The 18,931-nt window shown below is 36.1% G+C and overlaps 2 protein-coding genes across 4 annotated transcripts in view; one reads left to right on the forward strand and one right to left on the reverse strand.

Annotated features, from left to right (window-relative positions):
- LOC150098232 (solute carrier family 12 member 2-like) overlaps nt 1-9,610 on the reverse strand; it is a 571,711-nt gene extending 562,101 nt beyond the window's left edge. For all 3 annotated transcript variants that reach the window (XM_090406235.1, XM_090406234.1, XM_090406233.1), the window contains exon 1: nt 9,139-9,610. In XM_090406235.1, the coding sequence (XP_090262361.1) occupies nt 9,139-9,558 (420 nt within the window). In that variant the 5' untranslated portion in view covers nt 9,559-9,610. The remainder of the gene's footprint in view (nt 1-9,138) is intronic.
- A 256-nt stretch (nt 9,611-9,866) lies between these two features.
- Nucleotides 9,867-18,931, forward strand: part of COX5A (Cytochrome c oxidase subunit 5A) — a 45,300-nt gene continuing 36,235 nt past the window's right edge. Inside the window, exons 1-2 of the mRNA XM_090406376.1 lie at nt 9,867-10,042; nt 16,491-16,729. Coding sequence (XP_090262502.1) covers nt 9,961-10,042; nt 16,491-16,729 — 321 coding nt within the window. The 5' untranslated portion in view covers nt 9,867-9,960. The remainder of the gene's footprint in view (nt 10,043-16,490; nt 16,730-18,931) is intronic.

Raw genomic sequence — 18,931 nt, forward strand, 5'->3', positions numbered from 1 at the left:
CATTAACTACACAGGATTTCCTTATGCGCGAGAGCAATTTCTTCAATCCGTTCAAACAACACGCATGACCTTGAAGATGACAGAAAGATTACAAAGACTTAACCCAGTGTCACGAGAAGGAGCTGATGCCATTTTTCCAGGAAATATTTTTACATAATTTACATATTGACGCTTTCCTCATTTTCCACAGGAAATAGGCGTCTGCAAGGCGCCAATGGGAATGTTGTGATGCAATCCTATTTATACTTACATAAAAATACTGCACTTATACGTACATAAAAAATGTACATATAACTCATCCAAATTTGCAGACTGCAACCTAAGCTTGTCCTAGGGAAGCTAATCACTATTTGAAGCGATTGCAGTACTCTCAGATACTTGTGGAGATAGCAGCCTTCTAAGAAACGTAGAATCACCTTTACAACGCCTTCGTCTCCTACAAAGAGATGAAGGCGTTTACACGCGTATTATGTCCTGTTCTTTGTCTAGTTTTAGTCTCTTTACCGGGAACCATTCGTTTCCGGGAGGAGAATCCTTTACTTTCTTCAGCCAGTCATAAAAGCCTCCACTTTCCGGAAGTCCTTAAACGTCCCTCGAGTCCTATGATTTGAACCCGGTTCTTTAAACCAGACAGTAAGTTTGCTCTTCCAACTACGAAAGAGTACCTAAGAAAGCTCGAAATGGTGTACAAAAGTTGCTTCAAGATAAGATTATACTTTAAATTTTACTTTAGTCTGGGGGGGGGGGATTCATTTAGAGGAATCGTTTTTATTGTTTATAGTTAATTAAAAGTACTTCCGTTTCTAAACAGGGGAAAATTAATACCGTGGCAATAATTTCGTCTCAACTGTGTCCTTTTGTGCAGGGAACAATCTGAATTACCAGATAAAAAAAACCATGCCACTTCCTTTAAATGGAAAATATTGAGTTAATTTTTTAAATAGGAAATTAAGTTTCACAGAATATCTGAGAAAATCTGTGCGCGCACACATATGTGTGCGCGCACAGCCCTGAGATAAGACTGGTTGGCCATCCTCAATTTTTTTTTTTTTTTGTTGTTCCGTCACAGTATTCATGTAATAGCTTCTTCATCCTTTAAAATCTTGTGGACTTAATATGCTAATTGTATTAACTTATATCCTCATTGAACTTCCCACAGTGTCGGGCTAGAGAAGGCGCATCAAAAGTTTTCACAACGCTCGCAAACTGAAAATAATAAGTTTTGAACTGGAATTGCGGCCGGTGTTTTAAATTGAGACCGGTGTATTTCACTTTAATTGTATGTACAGCTCAGACCATTCTGGGAATGAAACACCCCAGTTTAAAGTAGGAAACCAACCTCCGCAAGAGCACGGCTAATCAGTTGAAAACCCGTTTTAAACGTTGAGTGCCATCTAGGAAGCGGCCAATCTTAAGTTTTCGAATCAAAGGGTAACTCGCCGTTACCGATCCAGGTAAAGAAACCCATATCATTAGCGAACAACTGAATGTGTTTTATGTCAACAGCTAAAATGATCGGTGAATCTTGAACAAACGTTAATTTATTTATTATTATTATTATTATTATTATTTTTTTTTTTTTTTTAACAAAGAGAGTCGTTCTCGCTGAGATCTTTTTCCTCAGACATACAGAATATTTAACCAATTTTTTATCCAAGATGCCAATTAATTATTCACTTTCTTAATTTCTTCATATTATATAATGTATATAGGGTGATCAAAATTAAGGTATCCCTGTTTAAGGCCTTGTGGCTATCCAATGATCCAAATGCTGTGAAACTGTGCAGGAATACATTGTGCGTCATGCAGAAGCGATATCGAAAAAAAAAAGTTCCAAAATTCACTACCAGGGACATTGTAAACACCAGATGCATGGAATTTGCATATCACGCAGCTAGGCAGGTACCAGGAGGGTTAAAAAGATAGACACGGGACTTTTTCCCTTCATTCTGGTTGTAATACCGTTAGGTGATGACACTAACCTTGCCACAACGTGATTTTGCTCGTGAAGCTGTACTACCTAAAGTTTAGGTAGTACAGCTTCACGAGCAAAATCTTAGGTCCTAAACCAGGGGTGGTCGCCAAAGTTATTTGCCTGTCGACCCCTTCAAGAGTTTCTTGACTTGTTATCGACCCCCTATATTTTACTATTACGTAATTATAATAGGACAAGCAAAAAAAAAAAAAAAAAAAAAAGACGCTTAAAACCGAATTAAATATTACCCATACAATGATGTCTTATATTTTTCTGTCGATCCCCCAATCGACCCCTTTGGCGACCACTGTCCTAAACGATTACAACCGTTGCTGAACTCCACGAATTTCGTAGCTTGAACAAATGGCAACGAAGTCCACTATGATTAGTCGTTCTGAAAAAAAAAAACAGGATCGTTAGTAGTTAGACATGGCAGAGATCACAAACCAAATAGTTCACAAGTGAATGAAGTTGCTACTGCTGTTGTGGAGCAGGCCATGAATGACAGTGTTGGTTCCTGCAGTCCATGGGCTATATCAAGACACATGGATGTGCCTTACACAACTATCTGGAAAATTCTATGGAAGATTCTTTATTTCTACCCATCTAAGATAACTAGGCCTGTGTAGCTCAGTGGATGTGGCGTTTGCCAACCACGGCGCTTGGCCGCACGAAGGAAGACTTGGTTTCGAGTCTAGTCGGCGACTAGAGGAAATTTTTCTAAGCCTTTTTTCGACCGGTTCCCGAGTTAGTCGATCTCTGGCACGGGCAAGCAGGTTTTTCCTCCCGGAAACTCGGGTTTTTCGTCCTGTAAACTCAAGAAAATCGACCGTAGAACCCACATTATTTCAGACATTAAATATATTGTGTTAGGGTTAGGGACCACGAGATGGCGGCACATTTGAGCAGTCTCTCTTCACTGAGTACCGCATAATTAGTGATAGCCTTGGGCCATCTATCTCTGATTGGTACCAGTGGAGATGAACTGCCCACTCAGTCTCCAAAAGTTAGATAGGGCTAAATGGCCTCGCCTACTCCCCGTATACGGGAATAAAAAGGCGTTAGCTGATTTTTTGATCTAAGATAACTTTAACAGCGGAGGTTTTGCCCGTAGGATTTACAAAGTCGACTGACATTCGACTTAACATTCCTTTCTCGAGTGAAGTTGGACGCTGCGTGGTCACGGATGATTTTGTGGGAAGATGAGGTTCACTTTCATCTGAACGGAGCTATAAATCGTCCCAATTGCCGGGTATGGGATACGCAAAACCCGCATGCAATCCAACAAATTCCTTTTCATTCACCCCAAGTTACTGTCTGGTGCGGGTATACAGATCCGTTTTATCATTGGACCATTCTTTGAAGACACTCGCCTGTCGGATTCTGTGACCTGCTCAGTTACTGCCGAGAAGTATCGCGATATGATAAACAATTTTTTTTGTGCCATAGCAACACCTCTGCATGGATTTAGTAATTTTCATGCAGGATGGGGCCCATCCACACATCGGTCAATCCGTAAGGCCGTGCGTTAAAAATATCCTGATAACTTGCCAGCGCTAAAAGACAGCATGTATGCAACATCTGTCATGACCAGCTGAGTTCTACGGTTGAACACATTGTAGAAAGGATGCAGTTTGTGGCATAGAAGGACAGCACATTAAACAGTACAAACCCGTGAATGCATAATGGAAGACACAAATGTTATTTATGGTTGTGTCGCTTTTCTCCTTACATACAGAAAAATTACTGCATCTACATTCGGTAGATCATACAGCGCCCTGGTGAATTTTGGAACTTTATCTCAGATATCGCATCCGCATGATGCACAATGTAATACTGCAAAGTTTCGCAGCATTTGGATCATTGGGTGGCACTCAACTAGGCTTTAAACAGGGATACTTTAATTTTGATCACCCTGTGTTGATATCCTATTTTGGATTTCTTCACCTGTGTCTAATAATGCTCTCCTACCACTGTACGCGATAATTTCAAACTCTGCACCCTTTAAATTTTCCCTAGCTATTTTCGAAATACAATAGTACCCCACTTTTCTCCCCTTACAAATATGACCATGACTTATACTCGCTATGTGGTTAGCATTTTCGGCACCCTTCCACGCGCTTCTTCTCTCAATCGACTCGCTTTCAGTATGTTCATTTAACTGTACTTTTGATTATATCTTAGTGTATTATTTAGCTTTCTCACGCATTTGAAAGCGAGATATATATATGGCATTATTTACGTTTTTCGGCGGCTAAAATGAGTTTGCAAGATAAGGGCTAGGTTCCGCTTTTCGCCGGTACTCTTATCCTTAAAGTGGCGAAGGACTGTATAATCAACATATTGCCAAGTAAGATCAGCATTATTTTTCGCTTTCCATTCTTTGCAGATGGATTGTCAATTTCAATTCGAATTTTCTTACCAATGCTGAAGATCCCAAAGTCACACTCTTCCTCCTATAAAACTACTTTCCCTCCCGAACCTCAAACACTTTCCATACTTGGTTAACACGTTCAGTGCCAATCACGCGATGTTCTCACAAACGGCCGATCACGCGTTATCGCGTTGACGTCGCTAACTAAATAAAAAAATAAAAATTTGGCCACCACACGAAATTCCAATTTTCAGCTTGGCAATGAAAGTGTTAATGACAGCTAGTTGGTTGTTTAGGATTTAGGGCCAAAATAATTAAGGCTATGAGAGTAGTGTATTGTATCTATATATTGTGTTCTTTTGTCCGGTTTGTGAAATGAAAAACCCGAATTATCGGGTAGGAAAAAATATTCCACCCTACCCTGGATGAGACCGGCTAACTCACCTTCAGTTAAAAAGTTCTGACAGATTCTTCGCGTCCTGGAGCAAGTTCAAACCCAGGTCTTTCTAAAGGGCAATCGAAACCGACTGAGCTAGGGAGGCTCCAGTTAATGACAGCACACTCCATTTCTCTTCGTATGACGACATATCTAGTGGCCTGCTAAAATTTTTAAGCTTTAGGCTCATTATAAAAAAAAACATCAACACTGTTATCTCTTTGCCATTCTCGAGTGAAGTGATGTCAACTTAGTGAACATCAAATTCTACCAAAACGCAGTCGTTTTACTTCTCGTAAGATAGTATCAAATGTAAAAAGAGATCTTAAGATCTCGAGGAAGATTTTTTTTTGCACCGAGCTAACTGGCCATAGCGGTTTGTGGCGCATCACATCCATAACCTCTTCATTTGTCCTTTTCCGTTCAATATACTACTTCATGGGTAGAACAGTAATCACTGCATAAATTCCAAACCTGTCCAACATTAGATACTGTTCGCATATTTATGGAGATGTATCAAACTTCCCTAAAATGTTTAATGCTTCAAGGAAGGAAATTCGGTTAATTGATTCAGCCTTGTGTCGGTCACATTCTCATAGTCTGCTTTTGTGCTATGCTTTTTCCATTAGTATTTCATAATGGATGTCCCACCGAAAAAGCCAGAATCAATCTTCCACTTGATTCAATTAAAAACGAGCAGTGGCTGGTCAGCATCCACCAAGCAATTCTGCTTCACACTTAACTTTGTCATCCTCTTTCATTTCATCTATATTCATTCGAATATGTATCATTACTTTCTCAAGGTCTACAAATATTAAGCAATTCTTGAAACGGGTTCCTTCCTTTTTTCATATATTTCCAAAGTGGACGCAGCACTGCTGTATTGTAGACAAATATAGATCCAACATGATGTGGGTTCGAATCCCGTGGAGGGCATGGATATTTATTCATACCTTTAGGTGGGAGATCAATTTCATTGCTGGCGTACTGCTACCACTCTTATTGTTAGCCTCAAGTTGCTTGAAAAATTCTATTTTTGATCTTTATAGCAAGGTAAACAAATAAAATAAAACGAAATGTAGAAAATTAATTAAAAAAATAGAAAAATACTTAGTCCATCCATGGCTGCTGTATATTTACAATCTTTCGTGGGAGGGATTACATAAAAATTGTGCGCGAGCATAAATACGTTTTAGGTGTTGCATCCAATTTAGTTGGGTGCAACACCTAAAAAATACAATCAATTTTTTAGTGTTGTCGTAAAGAAACAGTATTGTCTCAAGCTGCTAAGCAGTTTGATATCTTCCAAACTGAGTAATTACGTAATAACTGATGGCGCTATTCTGAAGGGGAAAAAAAAAGTGATAAATTTCATTACATGATACTCGGCACTATACAGTAAGCTCAAAAGCTAGAATTCGACGAGTCGCTCATGTTAAGCAATCCTGAAAGGCGAGTTCATTAAGAGATGGAAAACATGTTTTTAGTTTAAAATTATTTACCAATTTGATTATACCCGTACAAAACACTGAATATTCATAATTGAATAAGTAGATGAAATATAATTCAAAAATACCGAATGAATCGATAATATTTACCTCCTCAAAAGAATATTACCTTCCAATTGCTTACTCACTTAAGAAGCTTCATCATAGCCGAGTTGCTGGTGGTTTTTTCCTTCAGTCGTTTCCGACCGATTTTTACATGGTAGTTCTCCCCCCCATTTTATCCGGGCTCGGGACCGGCATATGGCTGAGACATATTCATGACCAATCCATGTGTTCACGAGAGAAAAAAAAATCCCTAGTTTCGGGGTGAAAAAATCCACCTCCGTATGAGACCGGATACTCACCTTTCATCGAAAGATGACCAGATAAAGGTTTCCCATCACTGATGGGAATCGAACCCAGATCTTTCCGACCAAAAGGCATCATCTATAGTATAGATGATGCCTTTTGGTCGGAAAGTATAGATTCTACTGACCGATCTACGGAGGCTCAGCTGAGTTGCTACTTAGTGGAAAATACATTAAACGAAAAATCCTCTACAATGGAATTTGCCAGTTTGTCTTGTACTTGATACTGAATGCATGTAAATAGCCAGGGCAGAGAAAGCACTGCTGTTCCGTAAATTTAATTATTTTTTTTTAGTGAGTAGCAATTCCAGTTTAGTGACTGCGGAATGATTCCCTCCTTTCCGTATATATTTCGCTTTTGGTCCGAATCCCTAGGAAGGAAAGAACCTTCATAAGTACTTTAACTGAAGTTGAGTTAACAAGTCTCAAATGAAGGTAGCAAATATTTCCTCAAAGAAAGTTTTTCATCCCGCAAACAGTCGAACTGGCTTGAGAAAACTAGTAAACTTAATATATTAGCTTCGTCGTCACTATTGATTTAGTTTTAATTCTAAATCAACGCAACCGTACTGCAAGTATTTTTCTTTCTTTAAAATATATTTAGCCATTACATTTTTACACTTGCTTTTTTTCAAGAGGACTTTAGGATGAAGAACTTGGATGTGGTTACAGCCCAAGACAGAAGGATGTGGAGGAGACGCATCAGAAACAGCAACCCCGCTTAAGCGGGTCAAGCTGAAGAAGAAGAATACATTTTTACACTTTAATTTTTCAAAAAATCCACTTTCATTAAATACAGTTTAATTAGAGCACATTTTTATGTCGATCCAGCAAACGAGAAGTCGCAAAACCTCTATCATACCGTGTGCGGGTAAGTGATTGAGGAGTAAAGCAGGAATCAATTGATGTGCTTCTTGAACAGCAGCAAGTTGTACTCATTGGAGAAAATATGGGGTAGGCAGTTCGAAACGCAAAAGTTGATGGAAGTAGCTCCTCATTCTTACATAAAACACTAGGTATAAAATAAAGGCAGCAATGTTTAAATAAATTTAACAGCTTTAAAATCTTTCCTCAGAAGACTGGTTTTTCATCCCGCAATATACAGTCACAGTATACTGACATCACATTCTTAATTGACACGGCCGTTATACAATCCCTTTTTTTATGGAAAGGTTGGGTCATTATGCTTTTAAAGTTAATAAAAAATCCAGTTTGCTTCAATAGTTTAATCAAGTGCAATTTAATATACATTAAGTATAAACTTATAAAGTTAAAATAAATTAAGCATTCGATTTTAAAGATTAATTTTAAACTTATTTCACTCGGTGCTATTTATAAAAAGTTCATGGCGATGCTTAGTTACAACAGCACCTAAGGTGGTTACCCCCCCCCCCCCGCTCTCCAACCAAAAGGCTGAGGATTCGGAATACCGCCATAGTATGGGTTTTGTGATTGTATTTAGATAGGAAATTAATTTTACTGCCCACTTTTGCGACTACCTTCCCGTTTATTGGAGACCTGAAGTGGCAAAAAAAGTTCCATGTTTGGTGTTTAGAACGGCGTAGTTACCGAACTACAGAAAATAAAAAATCCTTTCCCTCCACCTACACTAATGTGCTATAGGTTTCTAACCGTCCAAAAGAGGGGTTAAAATTATCCTTGGAGTAGGGATTCAAAAAGGTAAATAAAAAAAAAAATCTTTTATTCTTATTTTATTCCTATATCTAAAGAATTAGATAAAAATTCTAAGAACAAAAGATATTTATTTTTTAAATTAGAATATAAATAAAAACTTCGAAATAAATAGAAACTTAAATTAAAAACTGAATTAAGTAGACATTTTCTAAAAATTTAAGTAATAACAATCTTCCAAAACGGAAGTCCAAACCACCACTGTCTGGGTTTCACTATCTAAATGTGAGTAATACATGACATACAATACGTACTGTACAAGTAGTATTGTAACATGCACTTTTTTTTTTTTTTTTTAGATGGACAGAAAGAAAAATATTAAAAGGAAGCAAACTCCAGGTTGTTCTTTAAGAGATTTTCATATGATATAATATAGAATTATACATTTAATTCATGATGCCTTGATAAATATCAAAGCATCATGCCCAGTCATTAGGCATCTCATAAAGGGTTCACGTTATAATGACGAGTAAGCAGACGCGCACACTTAAGGTAGCAATTTTGTGTGTTCGTGTATATATAGACATACACACATCTATAAAATAGTAGGTACTGCTGGTATAGCACAAATATATATATATATGTCTATAAAATAGCAGGTTTTTACTGCTGATATAGCATGAGTATACCCATCCTAATTATTTAATACGTTAATTACATGTATTATTAAGTCCGATGTATTTACGCACACAGAATGAACAAATTCAAATAGGCTAAGCATAAGCTGCGGGTTACCAGGTGCTAAATAACTCAAGTGAATAAATGACTTCAGAGGACTAATTTTAAAATATACACATAAAACAAACCTTGTGGTCTTGCGACATTGTGAGAGTAGCGTTGTGAAGTTCATCCAGTGTTGGTCTGTTAAGCTGGCCATGGACGGACATAACATTTCTATAATAATCCAGACGGGGAAGCGCTTCTCTGGTATAATGACGTAAACTTCTGGCATTGTGAGTATCATAGCTTCCCGAATGTTGAGTTGGTGATTGGCATTTAGATGATCCGATTGAAGCTTGGTTTTCATCAGTTAGCGGTTGACTCTCAACACTGTCAGCATCACGCGCATATTTGGATTTCGGAGATGTAACATCATTAGAAAAATCAACTTTAGCTACCTGGAATCGTGAATGCTTTGGTTCACCTTTCGAAAGTTTTTTTCCCATTTCAATCCATTCTCCACGTTTAGGCGAACGTTCATGTTCCCTTAGTTCCCCAGCTTCCATCTCGTTTGCCGCCTTTATGTAGTACAAATTGTCACATACACGCTCGTCTTACCGGTAGTGTATTTATGTTTCGTCGCATAAAATCCTGCAGACGAGAGTGCACTGGAACACACATAGGTGGCAGCGTAGTGTTAAATATGAAATTTTTTTATAAATGAGACAAATTTTTGGAAACATTAAAAGAGGGTGTAATAATACTTGTATTTATCTCAACTAAAATAGTAAATTTTTTTAATTTGCATTTCCGAACTTTAAATGCTATATCTGTATGTTTGAGTACGGTCTTATCATTTCTAAGAATTATGGGATTGCGTCACAACTTACTATTTTTCAGACCTTGAAAAGGGCAGGTTAGCGGCTTAAATTTGGGACCGGTATAATTGCTATCGAAAATTGTATATAATGTTTAGATGTATTGCGAGATCGGTATTTCAGCAAATGAAATATGTTGCAGTTAATCAAAATATTAACAAACGCTTACCAGGTAAGCTACAATCAGAATTTCAGATCTTGGATATTAGAAATAAAGAAAGTAGTGTTAATTGCATCTAGCATATAGTAACAATCCGTTTAAGAATTATCTTGTTCTTTACTATACTGACATTATTATCGTAATAAGTATTTCGTTATCTGTTGATCATTTACAGACATAGTAAAGCTGGATTAAATAAATTACTCCTAAGCATCTATGAAGATGTAACTATTGTAATTTATGAATTCCATTAAAATTTTGCATTAGGTTTTGAAATAACTACATAAAGTAAGACTTGTCGGATTAAATCATAATGACTTTTTCAAGTAGACATGTAATTTTTGTTTTCTCTTCATTTGGAGTGACTGGCAAAATTACTTGTTTTTCAACTTGTTCATACTGATATCATTAGGTCTTCATAGCTAAAGATAAAGCATTAAAGACAAACAAAATATGATTAGCTTATTTTTGCTTACAACACAACACTATTTAAGAAATCTATACAATTCACGCGTGCATAATCAGCATGTGAACTGATTCTACAGAAACCACTTCTTTTATTAGCAAATTCCAGACATCATAACTGTACATAAAAGACAAACAAAATACGATTAGCTTATTTTTGCTTACAACACTATGTTTTAAGAAATCCATACAATTCACACGTGCAAATTCCAGACATCATAACTGTACATAAAAAGAAAGGCATCGCCTTTTTGCGATACCTTTATGTCTGGCATGATAAGTGAAACACTCATCATGAACTTGTGGTTTGGAAGCTTATTTAATGAAAGATTTCACTGGTGCATTGGATTAGAGAATGGCTATCTGATAGATGTCAGGCAGGTTGTGTATGGGAGAACAATATCCTGGAAGAGGAAAGTCCTAGTGGTACCCCTCAGGGATCTGTTTTAGGATCATTGCTGTTTAACCTGTATGTTAATGATATTGGGGAAGATTTGAATGGAGATATTCAGTTGTTTGCAGATGAAGCAAGTTGAGAAGAATCATGAGGAGTAGTGCAGATGTTGTGGCCTTACAAAAAGACTTGAATATACCGTGTGTATGGGCACTTGAGTGGAAATATCAGTTAATGTTGTGAAATGTGAGGTTTTAAAATTTGGATAACAAGGACATAGAATTTACTGTTCGTGAGATATATCGTGGAAGGCGGAGGAAATAAGAGTGGTGTGATGGTGGATAAGGATCTAAAATTTAGAGGACGACAACGAATTCTCGCAATGATGCAGAGAATATTGATTTGTAGGAGTAAGGTGAATCTGGTTCCATTGTATAAGGCTTTGATAAGGCTACATATGGACTACTGTGCACAGATTTAGTCACATTAGTTTCAAACTGATGAAGAGATATTGGAAAGAGTCCAGGTGTGATTGACTAAGGTAGTTTCTTCTCTGACATGTGCAGTATGAAGAAAGGTTGAGTATATGCAATTTTCTGAATCTAGTGAACAGGAGTAAGAAGAGTGATATGATCGGGGAGGGGGTTGTTATAGGATTAATGTTAAAGAGGTTTTTCATAAAATGGTGCGAGATGGGGAGATCAGAAGACAGGTCATTCCTGAAGGCTGTATGAGGAGAGTGTGAGTAAGGGAGCACGAAGCAGGTTTTTTTTGCATGGAGAATTGTGAATGACTGGAATGCATTGCCTGAGAGTGTGGTGTCTGCAGAGAATTTCGATGATTTAAGGCTTGGTATGATGAACTGTGTATATGACAAAAGGGACCACCCACAATCAGTCTGACTTCATGTGCAGTTGGAATAATAACTGTGCACTGATGGCACAGTTATTATTCCAACATGGCATAGGGCTCCATAAGCTGGCTACTTATAAGTAGATACCATGCCTCCCAGCTAACAATGGTGACTTTTTTTTTTAATCAAAATTATAATTGAAAAATCATTGAATGCTCATATTATCAGGTTTATTCACTGTAGCTATACACCCTATAAACCATTATCTGATCATTTGAAGTTATTATATAACCCAGTCAGTTTATACCATTTTGCCAAGTATCATTCTCACAATTTTTTTCCATTCTTTTTAGCCCATCTTTAATCCATTGTCAAAATTGAAACAATTGTCATCAATTGTTTCACAAAAGATGATCTTTCAGCATCATGTTTTGTGAAACTGTCATTAGTGTCATGAAACTTTAAATTAGGACTATGTACTTGCATATCAAAGTAATACTGCTTCATGAACCATCTTGTCTGTACAGAGCAACCACATTATCTTTTGTGTGTTCTGATCATGCATCTGTTACCTCATCTAATATTGTTGCAACCTAATTTTAAATGCACTTTTATATGCCTCTTTTGTATATTATTCAGTTTATATGTATGTAGTTATATACAGCATTTATGATATCACAACAGTGGATTGTATATTATACTGATGCAACAGTTAGGGAGTTCTTGTTCATAGTATAGTATGCCCACTGTTTGTAGGTCTCTCTCCTTGGCATTTTGCCAAGAATAGTCGACTCATGCTGAAGGGGAGAAAGAAATGATGTACGAATTAGTCGTCAATGCAAAATCACGTGCTTTCTTGTCTCTCACTGTACTAGCATATAGTAGCTTGATTTTTGTTGTCATTTTTTTTTATTAATTTGTATGATGGATCCAGTTCTGTTGTTAAACTTGTTTCAGTAGCTCTTGCAAAAGAATATTGAATAATGTGCTGACATTCTGTGAAATAGAATCATCAGAAGGCCGTCTCCTCGTTCCCCTTTCTCAAGTCATAAAACGTGCAAGTGCAATTGCAGGCGTATCAGGGTCAACTGTTAAAAGAATTTGTAGGGAATCAAAAGGTGAAGGTAAGCCAAAATTTAAATCTCTTAAAAAAAGAAAAGCGCCAGAGAAAGAATACCATAGAAACCGTAGCTTTGAATGATTTTGATGTAGACGTTATAAGAAGCACTATTCACGAATTTTACATGGTCGAGAAAAGAGTGCAACTCTTCCGAAATTGATTCCTGTGCTTAAAGAAAAAATTAATTTTCCTTGGAAAAGAGAAACTTTAGGGAAAATGCTTCATGAAATCGGATTTTGTTTTAAAAATCCTAGAATAAAAGGAAACTTATCATGGAGCGAAGTGACATTGTTTATCTAGAACGCGGTATTTGAGAGCAATAAGACGTTTCAGGGAGGAGAAAAGACTGATTGTGTATCTAGATGAAACTTGGATTGATAGTAATTTAACTTATGGAAAATGTTGGCAGTCTAAAGAAGAATGTGGAGTGCTACAAACCGGAAATGCCTCGCGGCGCATAATAATTTTGTGTGCGGGTGGAGAAATGGTTTTTTTACCGAATTCAAACTTGCTATACAAAGCCAATTCAACTACTGGAGATTACCATGGGCAAATGAATTCTACGATCTTCGAAAAGTGGGCAGAAGAAAAACTAATTCCAAACCTTCCTAAAAATGCTGTTGTTATAATTGATAATGCTTCATATCACTCTATTCGATTAAACAAAGTTCCAAATTGGTCTAATAATAAGCAAGTTCTTATGGATTGGCTCTCTGCAAATAACATTTCTCATTCCCCAGATATGCGAAAAATTGAATTGCTTAATTTGGTGAAAAGAAACTCGTCCACAACTAAACTAAACTATTTAAATTCGACACGATTCTCAAAGAGCACGGATTTCTAGCTTTGAGGCTACCACCATATTGCGATATTAATGCTATTGAGTATGTTTGGGCAGAAGTGAAAAGTTTCATTCTCCATCGCTACATTACTGGGGATATTGACATGTTGAAACTTTTTAAGCTTTCAGAACAGGCGATTGAAAGTATTACAGTTCAAAACTGGGTAAAATATTGCTCTCATGTCACCTCATTGGAAAATGTGTTGTAACAGAGACGGAATTATGTGAACCTTTGGTGATCAGTTTAAGTGAAAGTAATGGCGATGCGGACACCGATTCAGATGCCTCTGAAGATTAAAAGGATTTGATAATGGTATTTTTTTTTTGCATTGGTTTGTTAAAAGAGTCACAACAAGTCATAAATAATTAATCGGTTTAGGACATTAAAGTGTCTCATTTCTCTCAACTGTAAGTTTAGAATATCTAAGTTCATTTGAAAAAATTTCTGTTTTTCTGTATAATTATTTTTATTTTATAGAAAACTTTCTTAAAAATAAACTTAGTTAAATTTTTGTTTTATGCTATACCTTTTTTTAATTTTGTTAATACTCTACATACATTTTTCCAACTGTTATACAAGCAAAATAGTTGCACTTTAAAAACAGCAATGTTCGTAAAAGAAAAGCTAAATTTTCTGACCTGTAATAATAAACAAACTCATCCAGGAAGAGATTGATTACCCTATTATCGGAATGGATTCTCCTTTTTCTGACATGCGCAGAAGTGTCGAGGGATCTCTAATCGGTGGGCGAACTGTAGATGCAGTATCATTTTTATTTTCATTATAAAAATTACCTTTGACACTTAAGGCATTTATTATGCAAATAAATCTTATGTTCCAATATATGTTTAGCATCAGTGTTAATTGTTAAGTCTCCAAACACATTTGTATAAATTAAATTCTTATGTTAAAAACTGCAATCTTTTGTGCTACATCTTTAGCATTCTGTTGAAGAATTTGCATAAAGAATATATAAGGAAGATGCATAAGAATAAAGAACTTTATATATTAATTTTTAAATTCTTATTGTGATATCAGATTTAATTCCACTTTCGTTTGTAATGTAATCCATACAGATGAAAGCAGAGAAATTGGTGTGCACCCTCATTCTGCAATCCTGTACTGTCTTCATTTTTCATTGCTTGCTTATAGTTTAAATATAAGCTCTATTGCTCTATATACTATTTCACTTATCTCATATAACTGTATAAAAAAAAAAAAAAAAAAAACTTTTCTCTTGTCACCTTATATACTTTTTCCTGATCTGTAAATCTGGAGTACAAACCTTGTTATATTCTCATGATTTCTGAATTATTTGTCATTAAGTGAAAATCTGATCATGACAACACTTATTCAGCCTGAACTTAGCTTGTTTTTCCCCCTAAGTTTCTCTTCCACAATTATTCTTAGTCTCTTCTCAAGTATGTTTGCTTAAATCTTGTGTATAACACATACCTAGTAGGGAAATTCCTATAATTCTCATTCAGTTTTATTTCCCTTTTTAAAGATATCTATGAAAGCTCTATAGCAATCACCTGCAATCAGACCTTCTGACTCCATCTATACTTAACATAACCTCTCCGTGAAACAGTTGAGATAGATTTGTTGCAGATTTCTTCTTCCTTGTTTCCCTCAGTCATTCTCAGCTTCATGTCATGTCTGTCACTAAAACAGACATTGTTTTCCTGGATGGGCTGTTTTGTTTCCTGACCATGAAACATGCTCTGGATGTATTGCAAAACTATGAACTTCTGACCCCAAATTTCCCTAATCCTAGGTTCTCCAATAAATTTCAGGCCAGTCCATAATAAAAATGATGCATATCATAATTGCTGGAAACAGTCCACATCCCAAGTATTAAAACCAAGAAATACCCTGAGGGAGAAAAGCAGATGTAAAATTTGTCCCATTTTCAGATGGCAGTTGTGCCTTCTGATCTCTCACCAGATTATAACTTTTACTAGTCCTGCTTCCTTTCTGTACCTTGATGGTTCCCCCTGCAACATTATCAAAAGACAAAGCTGACCTCTATATCACACTTTTCTACATCTCTCTACATAGATAACCAAGTAAAATCATTCTACTGTACTTCATATTTCAGCTATGTTACCATCAGCAAGAGATCTTAAGCAACCGTCATACTTAAATAATCGCTGCGATATCCCAAAAGTTGTCCTCAAAACTTGTGCTACTGAAGGTTGTTGTCCATTTTTTCCCTCTGTACACTTTCCTATTTTGCTAGCACATACTTTGAAGCTTAAAAATAAATGCTACATTCAGTCCATAAGGGAAACGAATATATATACATTCTTGCTATCAATATATTGCTCTCACTTCATTTTAAATAATGATGGCAGTCTGCCTCTCTGCAATACTTAGAAAGTGTCCAAATCAATGATTACTGGTATGAATTTTGCTACATCAACTAGGTGGATAATTGATTAGCTGTGACATAAGCTCTACAGCTTATGTTTTTATGGTTATTAGTATTCTGTTTATTACAAATTGTAACCTGTGTAGTTCAATATGCCATATTTACCATGTACCATAATATGCCATATTTCAATATCACATGCTAAGTTAAGTTTTTTAATTATGAAATTGTGCATAATTGTTTCTTTTAATGACTTGCTTGAGCATGGTTCATCACATTCAGTTATCTAGATTTTGATTTAGAAGTTAATTAACTTGTATATAATGGAAAGCTGATGTAAAAGACTAATAATCATCATCATAATGAATAAAAAAGTAATAAATATTTACTTCTTTATTATGTTTTCTTTTAGGAATTGTGACAACCAGATTTATGTCCCAACATAGTACTGAAACGGATGAAGAATTTGACGCACGATATGAAGCCTACTTTAATCGCAAAGATATTGATGGTTGGGATATTCGTAAAGCAATGAATGATTTGCAAGGAATGGATGTTGTACCTGAACCTAGCATTATTATTTCTGCTTTAAAAGCGTGTCGGAGAATCAATGATTATGCTTTAGCAGTTAGGTTTTTGGAAGCTGTGAAGGTAAATATTAAGTTATAATAAGAAAGAAATAGTTGGTTAATAAATTCTAATAACTAACTGCAAAAATAATATTTACACCTTATTTCTTTCCTGCTGTATTACTCTATTTTCCAAAGTATACTGGAATTAGCAGAAGTCAGAAATGCAATATGGATTTGAATTCTCTCTATTAAATGAGTTTGGATTCTTATCAGATATTATTACTTGGCCCCTCCACTGAGTGGACTCCAGAGGAGTAGCTGGTTTGATATTGGAAAGATATCGACCAGCTATCACTCAAACTTCTTTTTTTTTATAGGTACGTAAAATGGAGAACATCAATTTTCATTGAAACAGCAGCCACAGAAATCGCTATAGAACAGGTAATAAGTGATAACAGATCACTTGTGAAATAGCAGTGGATATTTTAAAGAATCGTCAGTTCATCTGATTGTCTTATTGTTTTGAATGGTACCAAAAATTTTTAGTGCTTTTGGTGTACTGTGCTTAGTTTGAAACGACTATTTTATTTTAGTCTAGCAGACTTAGGATTTAGAGTGTCAGTGTTGTACAGGTGAGAAGTTACATCTTGAGTGGAAAAAGGACCAAGTTTTTTGAAGGTTGAGGAGACCATGGATATAATCTACCAGGAAAGGCTAGAGTTGAATATCATGAGATGAAAAATTTAACTTGCTGTGAAGGGACATGTTACAAGGAGTGGCAATGTGAGAAGTTTTTGTGGAAGAACAAACAAGACTATGTGTTTTGGTTGCTACCTAAAACAATCCTTGGAATATTGGGAGCACTGTAAGTGCTCAGAAATTTCAAGCTTAAAAATATTAATTCTATGACTAATACATTAAACTATGATCTCCATACAATTCTTCAATGAGATGAGGACTATCTAGTGAATTGGAATTTTTAGTGTTGTACGGCTTCTTGAATAATGACAAATTGATTTGAGACAAGAAATTGTCACTCTGCTCATATAAGGCCTGGAATGCTCTAAAAAAGTTCCATGGATGACCTTTAAAGCAGGTTTTTTTTTTTGATTATCTGCCAGTTAGCCTATCCACCCATAGTATTAGTAGGTTTATAACCTTTAGTGGGTGAAATTCACCTTAAAAAAAAAAAACACTCATTTTTATATAGGAGGATGAATCTTCATAGCTCAGTTGTAATGGCATTGGAAGAGAAAAGTGTAGAGTGAAAAATGGTCACTTAGTTGTGGCTGACTGAACATAGAATATATTATTATTATTACATAACACCTCCAGGGAGTCCAAAGACTCATCGAGGGAGGGCACCTACTCTACAACTCTCTGGTCTCCACCAACCGCAACTACCTTCATCATCTACTGCCAATCACCACCACTAGTATTTTCACAGACAATCACAAACATCCATGCCCACCTCCTAAAATAGAAAAAATAGAATCCTCCTAAAAAGAAAGCTACCATATAGATGGTAGCTTTTTTTTAGGAGGATTCTATGTCAGATCTGATCTTATGCTTGATAATGCTTAAAATAACTGTACTGCAAAAAACTCACTTTCTCTCATGTAGCTCAATAATCAAAATCTATTAAATATCTGTTGACTACTTGAAACACGGTGCCAAACCCAATCTAAACAATACCCATCACCACCATGCCAAGCTTCGGATCTATGCAGCAGCATGCTAAAACTGACCATGTCCCAAGCATCATCTCTGCACTTCAGCAGACAAAGCACAGGCTTGCCATTCTGCCCCAAGACTAGGAGGAATCCTCCATAATAGCTTCAGAAATTTCAGTTTTGAGGGAATTGTGGTGCTTTTCAGTTTTGTAATTCAGGATGATGTCGGTGATTTTCTGGGGGGGGGGGATAACATAATCTTAGTATTGTGTTAACAATGATGACTAGATGCATGAGGGTTATGCATGGTTATAAATTAATTTTGGTGATTCCATCAGAGCCTGGTGCTTTTCTGTTGTTGGTTACTTCTGCTAGAGTAGTGAATAGACTGGCTTAATGTAATTCAGACATACTGGTGGATCTCATGGACAAAATCGATCGAGATCTGTTTTAGTAAATTAGACTGCATTGTTTTTTTGCTAAGGTGTTTCCAAGAACTTTTGCTTTGTCAGCATCTGAATATACACTCTCCTGTTCACCTTGAATTGGGAAAAATGGTTTTTGGTTGATGCATAACATTTTAAAAATCTTTCGTATTTGAGTGATCT

Source organism: Typopeltis vanoorti, chromosome 16, assembly GCF_054136105.1.
Source record: "Typopeltis vanoorti isolate ZY-2024b chromosome 16, IOZ_Tvanoo_1.0, whole genome shotgun sequence".
Lineage (NCBI taxonomy): Eukaryota > Metazoa > Arthropoda > Arachnida > Uropygi > Thelyphonidae > Typopeltis > Typopeltis vanoorti.